Source organism: Lontra canadensis, unplaced genomic scaffold (genome assembly GCF_010015895.1).
Source record: "Lontra canadensis isolate GAN:19392208 unplaced genomic scaffold, GSC_riverotter_1.0 scaffold4, whole genome shotgun sequence".
In the NCBI taxonomy this organism is placed as follows: domain Eukaryota; kingdom Metazoa; phylum Chordata; class Mammalia; order Carnivora; family Mustelidae; genus Lontra; species Lontra canadensis.
The window spans coordinates 38856232-38878454 of NW_022630998.1; the positions used below are offsets into that span (position 1 = coordinate 38856232).

A 22223-nucleotide genomic window follows, 5' to 3' on the forward strand; every position below is an offset into this window, starting at 1 on the left:
AGGTCTGCTCATTGAAACCTAACCAAATCATACACAGAAAATCAGGCAGAAATTTTTAACATCAGAGTTAAGTACTTTTAAAATAATCTTTTACTCTATTCCTTCATCTCTTAAACTGTCAAGTAGAGAAGTAAGCCCAACAGCTTGATATAATCTTCAAAGGTCTGATTACTATAGTAGGTCATAGGAGGGCAGGACTTCTCCCTAGACAATCCACAGCCTAGGCTATTGAGGCAGTCTAGTGAAACGTTTGGATCATGTACATCTTTTTGTGAGAGGTCATTCAAGACTGTGGACAAAATCATCAAGAGCATCAACTTTCAAGTTTCAAAAATCTCAATATGCTGTGTAACCAAAGAGTTCCCTCCAATTACCCCTTGAAATCTACTGGGCTAATTTCTCTCAGGATTCAACTTCTAGCTCTTTATTTTAATAAAAACTTTTATATGAATGTTTCTCTCTTTCATTTTAGTCATAAGCTTTTAAAATGTCTAACCTCTAAAATCCTGAAGTACCTGAACTTTGCCACCACCTCTTAAATTACTTCCAGCTTTACTGAGCTATGACTAACAAGTAAAATTTATATATAAAGTGTTAAAAAGATTAATCCCATTAAAATAATATTTTAATGTCTCAAACTACCATTATTTAATACAGTGTTTTTAAATCTTAGAAAGCAGGCTCATTTCAGAGAAAATGGTACAATTACCTATAAGCATGTATCTAGTATCTCAACATGCACCTACATGAAAGCACACAGCATCTTAAATATAAAACCTAAAATCATGATTGCATAAGTTACTAAAAATTTTTTTAAAACACTGAACTTATCTTTAAAAATGATAAATGAATACCACCGTGTTCCATTAGTGCCTTTCAAAGTATCAAATAATTTTAAACTATCCATTTAATGAAGCCTACACTTTTACTTAAGCAGAAAAGAAATTAAAAGAATGTATTCTTATTGACAGATACTGAAATGAAAGAGGACCCATGAAACACTGGCTTAAAACATCTTTTTTTCTTTTTAAAAAGAGCTAGCTAGCCTTTTTAAGTTAACTGAGACATTTCCTTGTTTTGAAGTTCATGAAAAGGACAGTCTATTTTACATGATCACAGCCAAAACTGATAGAAGAAAGTGAGAAAATTCCCATGAGAATAACTAGTTGAAATACAGACATGTATGAACTTGGGATCCTAGCTTTATTTAGAAGTAGCAAAGTCACCAAGGCCAAATATAACTGTATAAGGATTTTTTTTAAAAAATTATAAGTAGTATCAAATGAGAATTTAAAACAACTAGAAACTCCACAGAGTGTTTGACAGCTCAGAAAAGAGGATGATTACCAACATGCCAAATGAAACTGCAAAGATAATAAAACTCTCTAGGAAAAAAGGACAAAAGAATGATATTTAATTCTAAACAGTAAAAAGGTAAGGATGAGCAGGTAGAGGACACAGGATTTTTAGTGCAGTTGTATTCTGTATGACACCATAATGGTAGAGACACATGTCCTTACCCATTTGTCAAAACTCATAGGATATACAAGAACAAGAGCGAATCCTAATGTAAACCACAGACTTTGGGTGACAATGATGCGTCAGTGCAGGTTCATCAATTCTAACAAATGTTACTCTCATGGGGATTCTGATAGTGAAGGAGGCTGGGCATATATGGGGGCAGTGAATATATATGCAAAACCTCTGTAGCTTCCCCTCAATTTTGCTATGAACCTAAAACTGCTCTAAAAATAGTCTATTTAAAAATAAAATTTAACTGTGAAACTTACTCATTGGAAGCAGCACATGGCTTTGATTTTGTTAACTCTTCACCTAATTAAAAAAACCAAAATATGAAAAAATTCATAATCTGAGATTTAAATGTTAAGAGAAACACATAACTTTTTACTATGAACAATTTAAAAATTGTGGAATTGATAGCAGTTTCTTAAATTATGGAGAAAAGGAAAAATAAGACTAACAAGTTTTCTAACATGCTAAGAGTATCACCTGAGAATATCAAAATAATAGCTGAATTTCTGCTGTGTCCTCATTTCTTCTAACATCTTTGGTAAGAAATTACTTAAATCAATGAAACTATCATAGTCATGAGAATAAAACTGCTGTTCAGACCAGAGAAAGACAGGCTAGAAATATAAAAGTTAGAACATATATTGAAATACTTAAGTATTACTCAAGAACTGATGAATAATGAAAGCATTTTTCAGGTTCTAAGAATATTATTATTATATTGACCAAAAATAGTTATTCTTGAAGGATACTGTATCTTGAAAAAATTTTATAGGAACCTAGAACAACAGTCTTTATAAGACAGACTGTTTTGCTCCCTTTGTGCATTGGTAATGTGAATCATTTCATTAGCAACTGTACACAGAGTAAAGAGAATCAGTAATGTGTAAAAGTCAGGTTGGTTCACAAGCAAATTTCCCTGCACCTTAATGTCTTAGATCACCAACCAATAGCTGGTAAATGAAAACGCACCAACATGGATAAGTGCAGCAAACTATGAGGAATACCACACTATACAGGATGCCCCTTCATACCACACAGTCCCACTGAGCTCACTTTGGCCCTCTGTCTGGCCCAAAGTACCTATTGCGCTGTTCACCTCCATGTTTCTGCAATCTGTCCTTATGTAAGTAACTGCATAAAAGCAGCCCACTTTCATCCTCATTTTCCTGGTATCCCTGTATCAAGCTACTTATCATTTCTTTTTTAAAATTAAAATCTTACTTTTCGTTTGGTACTTATTATGCATTTAATAGGTCTTGTCAATAGTGCTAGAATTTTTTTTTTTTAATTTGATTTGAAAGAGAGTTTGAAAGAGAGAATTGGAGGGGGGGATGGGCAGAGGAACAGAGAAAAGCAGGTTCCCACCTTGCAGGGAGCCCAACGTGAGGCTTGATCCCAGGATCCTGAGATCATGACCTGAGCCAACGGCAAATGCTTAGCCCACTGAGCCACACAGGTGCCCCTAACTGTGCTAGAATTTTTAATAGGATTGGTATTATGATCTTTATTAAGGCTTGTGTTTACAAACTTGTGTAACTTTTGAGTAGGCTGCCTCAATTTTACGTTTTCCCCACCTTTGCTATGTTTAATGCATGATGCTGCAGAAGATGTCAGCATCCACCCAATTTTTTAGTATAATTAAGTTACTATACTAAAAAAAAAACCCATGTAATACAAATTGCAATTGTGATATGACTTATAAGTACGGAAAGCTAAAACTTACTCATCTCATAATGCCTTCTGGTTCATGAGGCAGAGTTATGCCAGTTAAAACAGTTTTAAACGTTGTTAAAAAGAAGCTACTCTTTGGCTTTGTTGATTTCTGAAAAATGTTGTAGCCAAGTATTAAACTTGAAGGCATGTCTAAATGATAAAAGAAATAATATACCTACTTTGTCTTCTGTTTAAAGTTAGTATCCTTCTAGTCTGTTGTTAACAGCTGTGATGAGAACAAACCATTTATTTCTCTAACTAAATACATATGTAAGGCTACAATAAGCTTAGCAAACTGCCTAATAATTTTTTTTTAATTTTATTTATTTATTTAACAGAGAGAGAGAGAGCGCGCGCGCTCACGTGCACAAGCAGGAGGAGCAGCAGAGGGAGAGGGAGAAACAGGCTCCCCATTGAGCAGGAAGCCCAACCTGGGGCTCAATCACAGGACCCTGGAATCATGACCTGAGCCAAAGGCAGATGCTTAACCAACTGAGCCACCCAGGTGCCCCTGCCTGATACATTTTCATAGACATAAAATAACCAATTTAAATGTTAAACTTACTAGAAGAATTCCGATTCATCTGCACCTAAAACAGAAATTCAAACACTAAGTGTCATTAAACAAAGAATATGGTAATGAAATACTTGGTAAAAAAAATTTTTTTTTTGTTTTTTAAAAAGTATGTTTCATGCCCAACACAGTTTTTGAACTCAGGATGCTGAGATCAAGAGTTGCATGCTCTAACATACTGAGCCAGCCAGGCACCCTGACTTCATAAAATATTAATGGAGACCTAATTGTAAGTTGTTTTTAGTATATCTACTCAAAAATCACATTAAAAAAACTTTCAGTGTTTTATAGTAAAAGATAATACATGTACTTTTAACATTCAATAAAATGTTTTAAAATATCAAAATGTTGGTACCTACAGCAAGATACTATAATCTACTAATTTAAAAAATTTAAAACAAATACTTTAAAAATCAACATTCAAACATCAAAAGGATTTTTTTTTAAGTCAGTAGGTAAAAATATAAAATCTTGTACTTACTGGGCTATGTCTCTAGTTGTACATAGAAAGAAAAAGAAAGACACAGTGTCCATTTTAGAATTTAACATATCTTATTTTCTTAGTTTCATAATTTGTCTATTCACTTCTGAATCACACCTAAAATCTATACATCTTAAAACACCTGCAGAACATTGTTAGGGGACACGAGCTAGATAAGCAAACTGGCCAAGAAAAAATACTCAAACTATCCTCTTTTCAAACCCAGTATTAATGATTAAGATTTTCTCATTATTTATTTTCTCAGTACAAAACTAGTATGTTCACCATCTTTTAAAAAATAGGGGAGAGAGAGAAGTACAAAGGACAACATTTAAAACCATTAATGATCTCACTACCCAGAGCTAGGTGCTTAATGTTTTACTATATATTCCCCTAGGATCGGGTTTTATTTATATTTATTTTTTAAATTAGTTAATGCTCTTACACAATAAAAATTTTTAGTGGTTTCATAACTTCTTTTCATTTACATATAATTAATATGATTATATCTATATTAAAATAATTATATATAATAATCTGGGCACTAATCTTTGTGTTAAAATAGCAATGATAGAATAAAACCTCACTTCAGAAATTTTTGGTAGAAAAAAAATTAAATGCTAAAAGTACATGACTGAGAGAAAAACACTTTTTCCCAAATACACACAGGCTATCTAAAATACATATTAAATAACAATATAAAATGGGGAGAACTTTTATTCTCCATTATCAAGGAGAAAAGGTCTAATACCAGTTATGATGAACATGTACAGATAGACTAAATTGTCATTTTAGGACATGCTTTTTTCTCCATAGTTTCACACTCCTTAGAGTATGACATCAATGGAAATATTAGCCACCATGATTATTTTTTTTCCTCCCTCAAAAGCTGTTAAGTATGGCATGTCAGAATTGAGGAATTAACCACAATCACTAAGAATTCTTATATTTGCCTTTTTTTATATAAAACATATGGGAAAACAACTAATGCAGTTACAAAAGCAGCAGACATATAATTTAATCTTTAAATCCTTCTTTATGGAATTCCCATTTTCACATAAGGTTCATAAAATATGCAAGAAAATCTTTAAAATTAAATGAGGAAAAGATTAATACTGCCAGTTCGAATTTCTGAAACATACAAACATACAAACTGTTTATAAAATGGCAGAAATAGATTTTTGTTTCCTTGTAAAACTTTCAAAGGGAAGCAAAACTAAGCCAAACTTAAGTTTATTTGCCTATATAAAAATTCAGAACTATATACCTCAATAAAAAGGAAGAAAAACTGTAAAGTATTTCCTTATCCAATATGGTTAACTATTGCTAAAATTAACCAGATGCAAGCAGATGAGTTAAAAAAATAAATAAATAAAGGCTTCTATGTACAAAGTACGAACTTGCTCATTTTCTTACTTACGGATATTGCTGGGGAGAGCGTGATATTTCCTATGGACACTTTTAATTCATCCAAGGAAGCCATTGTGTGATGCGAGTTATTTGGATGCATGGGTTTGATCTGTATCCGATACTTCTTTGGTTCTTCATCTTCAGAATCAGAATCACTAGATGAGTAGAAATGGTTCTCTTTGGTATGTGAATATCAGTTAAAGAATTTAGTTTTTAAATTATCTTAATGCATAACCAGTTTTTCACATGTTTATAAAAAGGAATATAAACTTTTAAGAGGTCAGATGGACTTTAAGAGAAATAGAACTACTAACTTTCATTAGTAAAAACACATCAAATGAAAAAATTTTATAATAAAATAACTATTTTATTATAGTTAAAAACTGAAGTCTTTATTAAACAACAGAATATTGTGTTAAAACTGTGTACTTATATAGGAATATCCAGATGATGAAAGGATATCATTCTGATTTGCTTCTGGTTTTATACTATAGCCTTCTTCATCTACATCAGGAATGTTCTATGGGAAAAAGAAGAAAAAGACTGTAACGAGGGCTCCAACTACAGAAATATAAAAGATTAGCAAAACAGCTTTACCTTTCACAGCAGCTACATCATTTATCAACAAGAGGTTCATAAAATTAGTAACAGTGGGAAAGTTCTATCTTTTTGGTTAAGTTAGCTTCAGCTCACACTCTGTAATTCACTTGTCTGAAAGAGGAAAGTACTGCAAAATGAAAGGGCAGAAACACTAAAAGGAAGAGAACAGGTGTTCGGTCAGGAACACCGGCAGTTCTGTAACCAAATTTTCACCCAATTCTTCAAAGTGAAGAAATAAAAGCACAAGACTGTATGTGCCTGGAGATGAGAGATGATGAAATCAGAGGATTGACAGGTTAAATAAACATAAATATTTATAAAAAATACAGAACAACAAAAAAAAGATGACTAAGAAAATTAAAACTACACTAAAATATGGTCTATCACCCAGGAGACAGGCAAAAATTCAGAAGCTCAAAAATACACTCTGTTGGCAAAGCTGTGGGAAAATGTTCTCTTATACTTTGCTGATATAAGTACAAAATAGAACAATCCCTACAGAGAGAAATTTACCATTATCTAACAAAAACAGGTATGTGTTTCTCTTCCACCCAGAAATTCAATTTCTAGAAATTTACCTTGAAGATACACCAATTTAATTTAATTTACAACAATTTAAACATACATATGCAACAAGTTTATTCACCAAAGATTATAATTCAAAATTTCTGGAAAGCACCTAAATGTCCAAGCATATTTGAATAAACTATAGTACATAGAGAAAACAGAGTACTATTCAATTATTGAACTCATATGAAATGATTTCTAGGAAATACTGCTAACTGAAAAAAGCCTAGAAGTAAGAAAGATGGGAAAATTTAAAAACACAGATATCTGCTTATCTTTATGGGGGGGAAAAGCCACTGGAAGGAGAAATCAGAATACAATAAAGTTGTATTGTACCTCCAAGGGATAATGATGAAGTAGAATGGATAAAGGATGCTATGTTAAGAGAATATTCCTATTTTTAGGAAATACACATTTAAGTAGTTAGGCATAAAGGGCCATAATGTACAGAACTTACCCTGAAATGGATCAGAAAAAATCTTATACACGCATACATAAACACATGCATGTAAGGAGAATGCAACTGTTACAGCAAATGTAATAAAAAGTTAAGGGTATTCAAGGGTTTTTATTTGGAAATAACTTCTTTTTTTTTAAGATTTTATTTATTTGAGAGAGAGAGACAGTGCAAGTGGAAGACAGGCAGAGGGAGAGGGACAAGCAGACCTCGCCCAGCCCCGCACAGTGGGGAGGCCAATGTGGAGCTGAATCCCAGGGCCCTGAGATTATAACCTGAGCTGAAGACAGATGCTTAACCGACTGAGTCCCAGAAATAACTTCTAACTTACAAAAAAATAGAAGAATAAAACAATTACAAAAAGTTAAAAAAAAAAAAAAAGATCACCAAGAAATGCCAAGTGATCAGTGGAATTGGAGAGCCAATATTCTTCTACTGGTAAAGTTTGCTGTTCTTCCTCCATTCACCTGCTAAAGCTCAGCAAAAGGAATATGAAGGATAATCTCACAGGCACAGCATAAAATCAAGGAGAACTAAAATAGCATTTACATGGTTACAGCTTCCAATCTGAATAAAAAATCTACTGTAGCCAGCAGTGAGTTAACAGGCTGGATTAAAATTTAGAAATGAAAATCTAATAGTGGGGCGCGTGGGTGGCTCAGTGGGTTAAGCCTCAGCCTTCGGCTCAGGTCAGGATCGAGCCCCGCATCAGGCTCTCTGCTCAGCGGGGAGCCTGCTTCCTCCTCTCTCTCTCTCTGCCTGCCTCTCTGCCTACTGTGATCTCTCTCTGTCTGTCAAATAAATAAATAAAATCTTAAAAAAAAAAAAAGAAAATCTAATAGTAAAGAGCAGATTCCATATATTAAAAAGATGACAAGTATATAGTTACATCCCTAGAACTGGAGTACTTTGAGTTCTATATATTGCTTGCTTATACGCAAATAATATTTAAAAATACTTAAAAAAATAAACTCTACCAAATATGAATTCATTAAACATCAGAATTAAGGTTCCTTTTTAAAAATTTTTGATAGAGGTTTTTTGGGGGTTTTTTAAAAGATTTTATTAACTTATTTGTCAGAGAGAGAGCAAGCGCACAAGCAGGAAGAGTGGCAGGCAGAGGCAGAGAGAGAAGCAGGTTCCCCGCCAAGCAAGGAGTCTGATGCAGGACTGGATCCCAGGACCCTGGGATCATGACCTGAGACGAAGGCAGCAGCTATAACCAACTGAGCCACCCAGGCGCCTCAGAATTAAGGTTTTTATAAAATACTTGATTTTTATTCCCAGTACCCTAGAAACATACCAGATACTTAAGTCCCTAGAAATTCTAAGGATTTGCTGATACTACTTTTAAATTTGTTTACAGTGTATTATTTAGTACAATGTAGTAATTTCAAATAATACTGAGCCATTTTCTATAGGGCTGAATAAGCTGCTTATGGATCAACCTCTTGAAGATTATAACTATAAACTCTGGTCAAAAAAAACTATCTGAAGGTACTAGAGAGTGAACTAGAGGAACCATTTAGAAAGTCACACAAAATTATATGCTAAAAGACTATAAATAGATCATAATGGAGTTCTTAAAAAGGTTCAAATAACCCACAGGGAAGACAGGAAAAAGAAAAAAAAATGAAAAGCAAAACAAAACAAAACCAGGAAACAAAAAATAAAATGACATACTTGGCCCTGACAGGTCAATAATTATGTTAAGTAGAAACTGTCCAAATGTAACAAAAGACAGACTGAAAGACGAGATTAAAAACATGACCCAACTAGATGCTATCTATAGCATATAAGAAACTCACTTCATATATAACAACATAAGTAGGTTGAAAGGAAAATAATTTTTAAAATATACCATGTAAACATTTTTAAAAGGTTGGTGAGAGAGAGAATGACTATCCTTCTGTTAAATAAAACACACTTCAAAAAGAAAATTACCAGGGTCAGAGAAGGATACTGTATCCATACAAAAACCTATATATGATTCTTCAAAGCAGCTTTTTTCTAATAGCCAAAAACTAGAAATAACTAAATGTCCTATAATAGGTTAGTGGTTACAGCAAAATTTAGTGCACCTATATCATGGAATATGATTCAACAAACAACTATTCATACACACAATAATCCAGAAGAAACTGAAGAATTATGCTGAATGAAAAAAGCCAATCTGAAAAGGTTTTAATAGGGTTCCACTTAGATAACATTCTTGAAATGATAATATTATAGCAACAGAGAAAATAGGAGCAGTTGCCAGAAGGGTGGTGATGGAAGAGAAATGGCTGTAAAAGGATAATTCACACAGAAGACCCTTGTGATAATGGAAATATTCTTCTTTGACTGTATTAGTGTCAACATCCCAGTTGTGATACTATACTGTATTTCTGCAAGAAGTCATTGGGCAAAAGCAGGTGAAAGGTACACTGGATTGCTCTGTACTATCTTTGAAACTTGCTGTAAATTGATTACTTCAAAATAAATCACGATACTCAGTATATTAGGTTTTCAGTGCTAAAACTATTCATAGAAAACTGATATTAATAAAAACTTACACAATGCCTATTTACACCTCTGTCCACTAAATCCATGATTTCTATTTAAAGATCCTACACTGCCAGAGCAAAACGTAAGGCCAAAGCAGTATGAAGGAAAGAACAGTTAACTTCACCTAATAATCTTAAAAGGCAGATTTGGACAGTGGTGGTAGTGATTTAAAACAACAGGCTTGGAGAGAGCTCTCTAGTTAGTGGAATATTCCTCAATCTCTGTTTACAACGGGGAGACTGGCTAAAACTAAATAAAAAGAGCAATTCACACTTACTTGGTCAACCTTTAAAAGATACAGTCCCTCAAAATTACACAGACCGTTTAAAAAAGGAACAGAAATTGAGCAATAATTTCCCTCATAAGGGAGACTATGGATGTTTTTTAAGTAATTACTAAGACTAGCCATAGGGGAGCCTGGCAGGTTGAGTCAGTAAAGCATGAAACTCTTGATTTCAGGGTCATGAGTTCAAGTCCCACGTAGGCCTATGTTTAAAAAAAAAATAAAGACAAGCCATAAAAAAAGGTCATAAATAGGCCATAAATACTAATAGGCTATAAATAAAACAAATACTGAAAGCCTTTTCTCCCCGCAGAAAACCACTGTAATCCTGTTTCCCAAAGGTAACCACAATTAAGATTAAATATCTGGTAACACATTATTAAAAAAAAAAAAAAGAACAAAGATATCTACCCACTTATATTTTTAAAACAGCATTTACTTAAAATATGACACTTGCTTTTCTTTAGTAAGCTCTTTCCATATCAGCAGGCAGAGTAACCTAATTCTAAAACATCAGACTATTACAGTGAATGTTTAATAATTTATTTAACCAATGTCCATTTTGATGGGTGTTTTCAATCTTGAGTTAATATAAACAATGCTGAAATAAACATCTGTTTCTACTTCTCCCTTCCTCCTTCTAGTCTCCCTTACCCAGGGAGGATACATTCCCACACCCCAGTGGATGCCTGAAACGAGGGATAATAATGAACCCTATATACACTATGTTTTTTTCCTATACATACATATCTATGATAAAGTTCAATTTATAAATTAGACATGGTAAGAGATTTTTTTTAAAGCACAAAAGAGATTAGTAACAAGAAGTAATAATAAAATAGAACTGTTATAACAATATACTGTAATAGGGGGCGCCTGGGTGGCTCAGTGGGTTAAAGCCTTTGCCTTCGGCTCAGGTCATGATCCCAGGGTCCTGGGATTGAGCCCCACATTGGGCTCTCCGCTCAGCGGGGAGCCTGCTTCCTCCTCTCTCTCTGCCTGCCTCTTGGCCTACTTGTGATCTCTGTCAAATAAATAAATAAAATCTTTAAAACATATATATACTATAATAAAAGTTATGTGACGGGGTGCCTGGGTGGCTCAGTCGGTTAAGCACCTGGGTTTACCTCAGGTCATGATCCCAGAGTGCTGGAACAGAGCCCCACATCATCTAGGCTCCTCCCTCTCCCTCTGTTCCTCCCCCAGCTCTCTAATAAATAAATAAAATCTTTCAAAAAAAAAGTTATCTGGATGTGGTCTCTCAAAATATCTTATTTTACCATACTCACCCTTCTTGTGATGATGTGATATAATAAAATACCTATATGATGAGATGACATGAGGTGAATGATGTAGTAGGCATTGTGATGTAGCGTCAGGCTACTAATGAACTTCTGATGATATATCAGAAGGAGGATCATCTGCTTCTGAACCATGACTAACCATGAGTAACTCCAACCGTGGAAAGCGAAACCTCAGGGGCGGGGTGGGGGAGGGAATGACTACTGTGTGCATTTACCTTGGTCAATCACATACATATAGTTTGTGAATATAGCTGTAACAGTAAACCTCAAGCAGTAGGACTGGAGAGTCAAAAAAGAACATGCATTTCTTATTTGAGAAGACACTGCCAAACTACATATAAGACAGATCATATCAATTTACATTCCTACCAATATACCAAAACCTTTGCCAATATGATAGGTAAATATAGGAATTTCATTCTAATTTGCATCAGAATGAGACTACTATTCTGAACAACATTTCTTATGGTTATTTACCACTTCTATTTCTTTTTATGAAAAATAGCCTGTTTTCCCTTTTCTTTTTTTTTTAAAGATTCCATCCATTTATTTGACAGACAGAGATCACAAGTAGGCAGAGAGGCAGGCAGAGGCAGCGGAGCAAGAAGCAGGCTCCCCGCTAAGCAGAGAGCCCGATGTGGGGCTTGATCCCAGGACCCTGGGATCATGACCTAAGCCGAAGGCAGAGGCTTTAACCCACTGAGCCACCCAGACGCCCCCCAAAATAGCCCATTTTTATAATGCCCTTTTTCTACTGGGACATTGCTCACCTTTGATAATGATTTGTATAAACTCTACAAAGTAAAGTAGCCCCTTATTACATGTCTTGCAAATATACTCTGCCAATTTATCTTCACTGAATCAAATTCTTCAACTTTTTGTAATATTAGATGTTTTCTTTCTACACAAATTTATCAATAATTTCTTATATGGCATTAGCCTTATGCATCCTCTTTAAAAGTTCTTTTCTAATTCTTTTTCTAATTCTTCTGACTTGAAGTTCAAACTTGGTTAATATTGATCATTATAGAATAGTATCAATGAGCTTAAGAGGATTACAGATGTTATATTTAAGGGAGTATATATAAAACAAGAAGTATTAAAGTATTTAATTCAATACTGCAATCATCAAATAAATGCTACGCATAAATAATTCCAAAATGAAATGCATGATGAATACTGAAGTATATGTCAAACACATCTGTTAACTTTTTCATTAATTAGTAAGCCAAGAGTATCAAAACAGACAATTGGTAAATTAAATGTAATTCTAAAACACTGGATAATTTTAACCCTAGAGCTCACTAGAAATCTAATTCTCTACTTTCACTTTACATTTATTAACAAACCATAATTTTCTTATTTTAAAGAAAATATACTAGGTTTTATTTAAGTTACATAAAACACACTATTTCACAAAATATCTTTATCCTGATACACCATTATGCTGTAAAAGATCAAAATGACGTGGGACCGAAAAAAACAGTAATTATATAAGCAAGAACAAGCAAAGGAGACAGACAGCTTGACTCTACTACACTTAGCAACATAACCAGTCTAATGAATAATTTGAAAAATGTGTCTGTTTATATATTAGACTATTTTGTAAATCTACTCTCCCACTGTAACTTATTTGGAGCTCCATTTAATGCCTTCCTCAATTATATACAAAGAAATATATTTAAATAAAAAATATAAGTGAAAGTTCTACAAGCAAAAAGCACAGAAAAATACTGACCATGATTGTTGTATTTTTTAAACTGGTAATCTATTAAAACTCAAATACTTGAATAGATAAAAATAACATTTTAATGATGAGGAACACATTACTAAGAGCATAACATTTTAAAATAAAGTATACAGATCTGAGATCTGGCATATTTCCCAAGAAAAGGCAATATGGTATAGTACCACTCAAATTTTAAAAGTAAAATGTACTTTACAAAGGTAGGTAGAACTACTTTCTATTTAATAGGAAAGCATCTAGTAATATAAAGCCAAAAATGCACCTGTAAAATAATTTTAATAGTGAATTTTTTAAGCTGGTTAGTATTTTTCTTGGAAAGACTTGTTAACAACTCAACCCAAATATGCTGGTTATTTCCTAATGAAAATAGTTAATATGGATGGTTTATATCAAAGGAAAATCAACTTACAAGTGAATCTGCATCAGGGCATTCCCTATTAAAATAAACAAAATATTAGAAACAATCAACTATTAGAACTATCTATAATTCTAGTATATTGAATGTGTTTACCTTGTTATTTAAACATAACTTTTATTTAAACTTTACAAAGATATTTAGAAAAATCAAATCATGAGGATTAAAATATACCAAATGATTTTAAAGTTCAAAAGAAGGCAATTCAATATCCACAATACATGGCAAATAAAACTTACACAGCGCGCAAGTATTTTAAAAACTTGTACTTCAAAAGCACTTCTTTTTCATAAATATACACATGAATCATATAAAGGAAGCTGCCAGTCCTACAAGGATTGCTACTGGCTTTTAAATAACACTTTACAATATATTCTTGTTAAAAACTTCAGTTTCATTTGAAGTAATATCCATAGCTAGCAGATATATATATAGAAACCAAACCATTTTTCTCCAAATATGTTAAATAAGTAGTCAGAATTCCACTTAAAAAATCTAAGTCTAATATATAAAACTGGTATTTTATCATTTAACTGATAGATATTAATTTGGATATAAGCTGGAAAAGAAGTGCTTTGAATGTAAAATTAAAACATAAAGTAGACCAACTTTATCAACCAAATAAAGACCTAAACCCATAAAGACATCGAGGCCATGAGAAATAAGGTTAGAAGGATTTCTACATACATATTGTTAAACAAATTCACTAACAAAAATTAGAATGAACATTTAAAAGGCATTTGGATTAGTTACATATTCAGTGGCCTGAGACAGTTAATGCATATATAGTATCAGAATCCACCACTTTAATAAGAGACTGAAAACACACATATTAGGTATACCTTGAGAGTCCAATGAACAGTAATAAAATGTACTAAATTAATGTACAGGATAAACAGGTCATCTCTACCCAAAGACTAAAGCACAAACCAGAAAAAAAATCTACAAATTGAAGAATTTAGTTAAAGAAAGACAGGATGGAACAGACTGAAATAATGAAAAAAAGAAGATGACTACACTGCTCTTAATCCAAATGGAAGCACCAAAGAGGGTAAATGTAAGCCTCTTGTATCTTCATAGCCACTTAAATGTCACTCAAAATTCCAAGTTTTGAAAAAGAGCTTCCTTATTACTGATATATTCCTATGCATACTCTAAGGATATGTTCAATCCCTCTACAAAATCAAGTAATTTAAGATATTGGAGCACTTCTACTTCCTTCTTTTTTTAAAAAGATATACTTTAAATATAAAAGTGTCAAAGTTTCAAATGGTTTATTCTCTGGCTTTCAGCCAGAGCTCACCAGTCTTTGTGTCAAAGCACTCATCTGTTTGCTTTTACAGTGGGCTTCAATGAGACCTGCAGTTGAAGCCCCAAGGAAGAGCAAGCCCTGAGCAAGCTCGGAGCAGGACCCCGTCTTCCACAACTGCTGGCATTTCAAAGCCTTCAGGCTACTGGAAGAAGCATGCCAAGAGCCTCAGGCATTTCAAACAAAGTGGTTTCTAACATTTTTCCTGCCTCCAAGTGTTGAAAGAAAGCAATCATGGTGCAGTTGTTTAAGCACTGGTTTTTGGCTCTGGTCTTCTCAGTGTTTGTAAAAACCATTCCAATATCTGAGTGGCCTAATCTTGGTACTGGGAAATTACTGATCATGAAAAACTATTTTAAAAACACAGAATATGCAAAAATATTCCACGCTGCCTGAATGGACAGCTGTGAAAACCATACATTATAAAAATATTTGAATTTAAGGCCTTTATTTTTTATAATACACCCACAGATGAACTGGCTACATTTATAATTTCACTTACAAATCAACTGTTTAGATTTCCATAAGTATTTCCAATGTTATAAAAAAGATTAGATTCCATCTCTTTAACAAAATACCCCCTTCCTAAATGCTGAAAAGACATTTGTAGATGAGATGGTAACTACAAATAAAAATTACTCTGCAATTGGTCTTAATCTGTTAACCAAGTAAAACTTGGGAGAAAGGAAGAAACAGACTTAGACACACTGAGAAACTCAAAAAGAATCTAACTAGGCAGAAGGTAAGAATACCCAAAGCACAAACTGTTCTCTTATACTGAAAATATGAGTGCCTATGATAGCTCTGCTAATTATGCTAGAGAAGTAGGGATTTTAGACAAATTTTCACCCAGTGTCACATGGTCAACAAATCATTTAAGATTTGATTAGCATCTTGTCAATATATATAAGGTTGAGTAATTACAGAAAGATAGATTCCAGTTTGTCTCTTGCAAATCATAGTTCTTAGAGATTCTCAACCCCAGGTGTATGTTAGGAATCACACAGATTACTTAAAACCAAACCAAACAAAAATTATGCTTGGCCTCATGCCTGAGAATCTGGCTTAATTGGTCTGAGATGGGGCCTGGCATAAATACATCTATTTTAATTTTCCACATAGTTCTAACTCATAGCCAATGTAGAAAACTTCACTTACCCAATACTAGTTGAATTTATTGTATGCAAATTATATATTCTGTGTATATTAACTTAATTTAAAAAATACATCAATCATATTTATAGTCCATCCCCCATCTAAACTTGATGACCTAGTATAAATGTTTAAAACATGGTAGTGCCTTTGCTCTCCCCTATTTTCTATTTATGTGTACACATATGCCTATATGTTTAGAGTTGTCTAGAAAGGATTTTCATTAAATTGTTGACCATGGGTTTTTTTCTTTGGCATTCAGATACAGGAGAATTTTTAGTTTCCTCTGCACTTCTGTTTTTTAAATATGCATGTATGTTTTATAAAAAGGGTACCTTTAAAGTTTCAATTTCAAGACACTAGAGCTTTCATCTTAAATTTTAAAATAAGAGAAGTTAATACTTTTATCTAAAGCCAGAGGAGGTAGTACATTTACTTAGAAAAATGTATTTTTTAAACCTTAGACATACATACTTTGAGTTATTTCTGATGGAATTTTTTTCTTCTCAAATTCAAAACAACAGTCTTATTCTTAATAACAGAGGATTTTGACAATATGTAATATACTTACACAGACTCTGCATCCTTTTCCTTTTTAATTATCCCTGGTAAACCAAAAGTCTTTCTTTTCCTTGGTTTTATACCTTGAAATAAATATATACTGTTACAGAAACGTAATTGTTGCTGATAAATATATTAAATTTATGAATATCTCTTATATCTTGACACATGATTTGCTTCTGTCAATACTAAATTTGGATAAAGAAATAAAAGTATCAACTGCACAACCCTAACATTTAAATCAGAGTCACAATCTGTTTAGTCTTGTCTTAATTTAATATGGCCTGCTATGCACCAAAAGGTTATAAAACATTCACTTGATCAACAAAATTCTCTTTTCCTCTAAGTCTCCCCTAAGTTACCTCAGACAAAATAAGCATTTGGAGATATCTGAAAACTTCAAAGAAAGTACATTATTTAATAAATTAGACTGTTATAAATGCAGGCCAAGTCATGTTTCCTGTGTGGAAGGTCACAAAATATAAATGTGTTGTTTAAAAAAAAAAAAAAAAGAACAGATCCATTAACAGTAAACACAGAAAATATATGGCATTCTTTTGCCCAAATTATATCTTTAATATAAACACTGCTTTAAGTTGATTCTACCATAAATGAGAAACAAAGATCATCTTTGTTTTGCCTAATTCTTCCTCCTCTTCTTGCATGACAAATTTATTTTTTAGAGATCAGTTGTGCTATTGATTGTTGATGGAATTCAGCATTTAAAGCTTAGCTGTTTACTCGGACAGGCAGAGCATACCTAAGATAACTCCTTACCGTATAGATGAGGAAACTCAAGGGTAGTTTTTTGTTTTTTTAACTCAATGTTATACAGCTACTAAATACTATAGCGACGATTATAATTCAGATGTTTTAGAACATCTAAAATTTCACGCAAAATTAATTTCCTAAATCATACATTTGTATAGCATGGTATATTTTATGTTTTTTAAAGATTTTATTTATTTGACAGATCACAAGTAGGCAGAGAGGCAAGCAGAGAGAGAGGAGGAAGCAGGCTCCCTGCTGAGCAGAGAGCCTGATGTGGGGCTCAATCCCAGGGCCCTGAGATCATGACCTGAGCCGAAGGCAGAGACCTAACCCCATGAGCCACCCAGGCGCCCCTATATTTTAAAAATCAAATACATTTTTATTCTTACAGAGTATTATTTACTATCTGCACTTTTTTTTTTTTTTTAAGTTTAGTTACTTATTTGAGAGACAGAGTACAAGCCAGGGGAGGGAGAAGAAGGGAATCTCAAGCTGAGCACGGAGCCTGAAGCAGGGTTTCATCTCATAACCCTCAGATCATAATCTGAGGTGCCACCCAGGTGCCCCAACTATCCACATTTTACAACCAAGAAAGCTGAAGTACAGAGAACTTAAATAACTGTTTACAGGAACTATAAGAAGTTAGGAACTGTAAGAAGTCTAGACACCAGCACGTGTGGGTGGCTCAGTTGGTTAAGTGTCCCACTCTTGATTTCAGCTCAGGTCATGATCTTAGGGTCATGAGATCTTGGCCAGCACTGGGCTCCACACGGGCTGTGAAGCCTGCTTAAGATTCTCTCTCTTGGGGTGCGTGGGTGGCTCAGTGGGTTAAAGCCTCTGCCTTCGGCTTAGGTCATGATCCCAGGGTCCTGGGATCGAGCCCCACATGGGGCTCTCTGCTCAGCGGGGAGCCTGCTTCCTCCTCTCTCTCTGCCTGCCTCTCTGCCTACTTGTGATATCTGTCAAATAAATCTTAAAAAAAAAAAAAGTTTCTCTCTCTCCTGGAAACAGAGTGTATGGTTCTAAGTGAATTCAGTCAGTTAGAGAAAGATGAATACTGTTTGATTTCACTCTTGCATGGAATTTAAGAAACAAAACAGATGAACATAGGAGAAAGGAAGGAAAAATAAGATAAAGACAGAGAGGGAAGCAAACCATAAGAGACTCTTTTTTTAAGACTTTATTTATTTGAGAGAATGAGAGAGAAAGAGAGAACATAAGCAGGGGGCATAAGCCCCAAGTGGGGTTCAATCCCAGGACCCCAGGATCATGACCTGAGCTCAAGGCAGATGCTTAAGTGACTGAGCCACCCAGGCCCTGGAGGGGAGGGAGTGGTGGGATAGGGTAACTGGGGGATAGACATTAAGGAAGGCACTTGATGTAATGTGCACTGGGTGTTACCTGCAACTGATGAATCTCTAAATTCTACTCCTGAAACTAATATTACACTATATGAGAACTTGAATTTAAATAAAATCTTGAAAGGAAAAAAAAAATTCTCTCTCTCTCTTTTTTTCCCCCTCTAACCCTCCCTGCCTCAGCCCCTCTCTTAAAAAAAAAAAAAAAGTCTAGGGACCAGAGCCTCTGACTTCTCCAATAAGAACCTTATACACAACAGCAAACCTTTTCTCCAAATTCTTAAATAAATGTTGGAAGGAAAAAAATAGAAGATTGTTTTCAAATTACTTCCAGTAGCTCACAAAGTGAGATACATAAAATTTGACAAAAATAGCAGGCTTCTCTTAGGTTTCATACTATGAAAATCATCTATTTAAACAGGAAGCCTACCTGGCTGGCTCAGAGGAGTGTGGGACTCTTGATTTGGGGGTTGTAAACTCAAGCCCTACATTGTGTGTATAAGATCTTTAAGCAAACAAAGCAAGCAAACAAACCGGAAGGGTTGTGAACCCCTTCTCCAAGTCACATCATCACTCATTTTAAATAATAGTAATAATAACATTAATATATAACCTCATTAATTACTGAAATGTTTCTCACTTTAGAGTAAGTCTTACACGTTAATGTGCAGTAATCATTTTCATATTTATGACATGAAAATGTTTAAAATGGGTATCAATAAAGAAAACAATCTCAATGTATATTTGAAAATAAATACATGTTATATTTCATCTTTTAAGATATATACGCTAACACACTCACTTTTCCTTTGGGCAAACCTACTGCTTATTAAGTGAAGAACAGTATCTATAGGTCTTCAAACCACATTCAGATTTTCTATCTCACTCACACCACCGACAGGCTAACACCAATGGATAATAGCCACTCTTTATTTATTCAATAACAGAAGATATTAGCTAGTTACTACTATTACAAGTAGCCAACTTACCTTCAACTGCACTAGCAGGGTCACATTCTTCAAATTCAATAAGGCCTAAACAAACAAACAAAAAACAGATGAACAATGGCAAGTTAAAAAAAAAAAAAAAAAGCAAGCTGATAGAAAACATTCAGATCAGATGCCATCACAGCTTTTTAACTGACCTGACATGTGCTCTAGTGTTATCTGATAGTGTTAATTATAATATAAATAATAATTTTAAAATTCAAATAATCCTAACAGTGACAAAAACGGAAATGAGCCTATTATTATAACCACAATTTACTGAAAACCTTTTATATAAGATACCATGGAACTGAAGACACAAACCTAATCTGTAGTTCCTGCTTTCAAGAAGCTTGCAGGATACTTGAGAGAAAACAAGCATAATAAAAGGCAGTTGCTGGATCCTTGGTTGTATTCATGGGAAGGACAGAGGGACCAACATAGTAAATACTACTAGAATCTAAAGCTTGGGAATTTGTTTGTCTAGTAGACTGCTGTGAGTGGCAAATATAGGTCTTTAACAAATATCTGCTAAACAAATAAATGCACCAATTACATAGCAGCTAAATGGTGAGGCTCTAACTGTAAAGTCCATCAAGGAATGTGCACTTGTAGTCTGCAGGTATTGGAAGAGTTTTCACGTGAGGTGATCCACACATGACCCTACAAAGTGGCTTACAAGAAAATTAATTTAGCACTGGTATGAGGGATAGACTACAGAAGGGAAGATGATGATAAAATAGAAATCAGCTAAAAAACAAAATAGCCCTAAAATAACAGATCTGCTGAGACAAGCCTTAAGTCCCATGGGATGGTATATTTCATTTACATGGAATACTAAATTATTTAGGTAGTAAGAAAGTTAGCAAAAAGCATGAATCACTATTCTACTGAAACACCCCAAAGCTAAGTATCAGACTAAAAAATTATCTTCTGTTAAACTGTTAAACTATCATTCTGTTAAACTATTTTTTAATACTTTTCTGTATTTTTCTGAAGTCCAGTATTTTTCTGAAATAACTTATTAGCAGTAATAGATTCAATATATTATTTCAAAAAATTTAAAAACAGAACTTGAAAAGTGGAAAATATAAGATTTTGTTATTGGTTCTTCTGAGATGTTAAGCTTAACTGTACCTAAATTCAAGTTCATAATCAGAGTTCTCAATGATGATTCCATTGCAAAAGAAAGCCACTGATTAACAAGAAAAATTTCTCTACAAGTAGAACACCTAAAAATACGGGCTAAAATGTCCTTCTTCTTGACCAAATCTAAGATCTACTTCTTCAGTTCTAGTTTCTATTCAAACAGAATACATTAACATTTAGGGATAAGCAAAATAACTTTATTAAAAAAAAACTCATAAAAGAGAGTTGATAAACAAGGTCCTAATTAATTAATTAGCAATACCTTTCTTACTACAGTATTCTTATGATATATATCATGTGATTAAAAAAAGAAACAATACATTCACTACTTTCATCCAAAAAACCTTGGAACCAGAACATGGCCTAATTAAAAATTTAAAGACTTCAAGTCCACTCTGCAAATCTGGAAGCTAAGATTCATTAAATGAGCTTGTTGTTAAAATCCATTAGAGGCTTAAGTTAACAGTTTATAAAGAGATGAAACTGAAAGATCAATAAAGGCAAAGAACTGTAGTATGTCCATCTGATAATTAGCAACTAGGTGATGTAAAAATTATAAAGAATGAAAAATCTCTTCCTAAATTACCACGAGTTTACTATTTATTATTAGCTTTATCACTTACTAATAAACCTTAAGAGACTATGACCACCTATCAAATAATCTGGGAGCTCCTACAACTACACATCGCATAATCTGTGACCAGTAATTATTTACAGCATCTTGAATACTCAAACCATGGGCTTATTCTAGAGAGGAAAAACAAAACAAAACACCAATGCCAAACAAATTGCATTATTTACAAATATTTTAAAACAGAACATCTAGAAAGACTTTTATAACATCATTTTAGCAAATATGATATACATTGTTTTAAGATTTTTGGATGTTTTCATATATATGAAAAATAGCAAAGGCATCCTTAACTCTACCAAAATTTCCTCCAACAAAATTCTATGTTTTTTTCCTCACAAAACCTTTTGCCTATACCAGATATATGTCGATTGCTTTTCCTTTATCTTTTCTAAACATCCTCTTAAAATCCATTTGGAATTGGAATAGGGAAATGCCCAATAAAAATAAACTATTCAAAATGACAAACATTTGTGAAATATAAGATGCCACATCCTTTCAAATTGTAAAATACATATAAAAGTTTTAAAATGAGTACCTTCAGCACATTAGTTTTTCTATTAAAGACAAAAATATGAAGGTTTCTGGTATAATATAACTAAAAATACCTTTTAAAAAATTAACTCATGCATGAAAAAGATTTTATCAAATGGCATATGCTCTACATGCCGCTTC

The 22223-nt window shown here is 33.4% G+C and overlaps 1 protein-coding gene across 2 annotated transcripts in view; it reads right to left on the minus strand.

The window, feature by feature from the left end:
• FCHO2 (FCH and mu domain containing endocytic adaptor 2) overlaps window positions 1–22223 on the minus strand; it is a 118253-nt gene that overhangs the window by 35049 nt on the left and 60981 nt on the right. For both annotated transcript variants that reach the window (XM_032848700.1, XM_032848693.1), the window contains exons 9-16: window positions 19772–19816; window positions 16664–16736; window positions 13626–13650; window positions 6174–6231; window positions 5722–5897; window positions 4302–4313; window positions 3812–3836; window positions 1791–1833 (exon numbers count right to left, since the gene is read on the minus strand). In XM_032848700.1, coding sequence (XP_032704591.1) covers window positions 1791–1833; window positions 3812–3836; window positions 4302–4313; window positions 5722–5897; window positions 6174–6231; window positions 13626–13650; window positions 16664–16736; window positions 19772–19816 — 457 coding nt within the window. The remainder of the gene's footprint in view (window positions 1–1790; window positions 1834–3811; window positions 3837–4301; window positions 4314–5721; window positions 5898–6173; window positions 6232–13625; window positions 13651–16663; window positions 16737–19771; window positions 19817–22223) is intronic.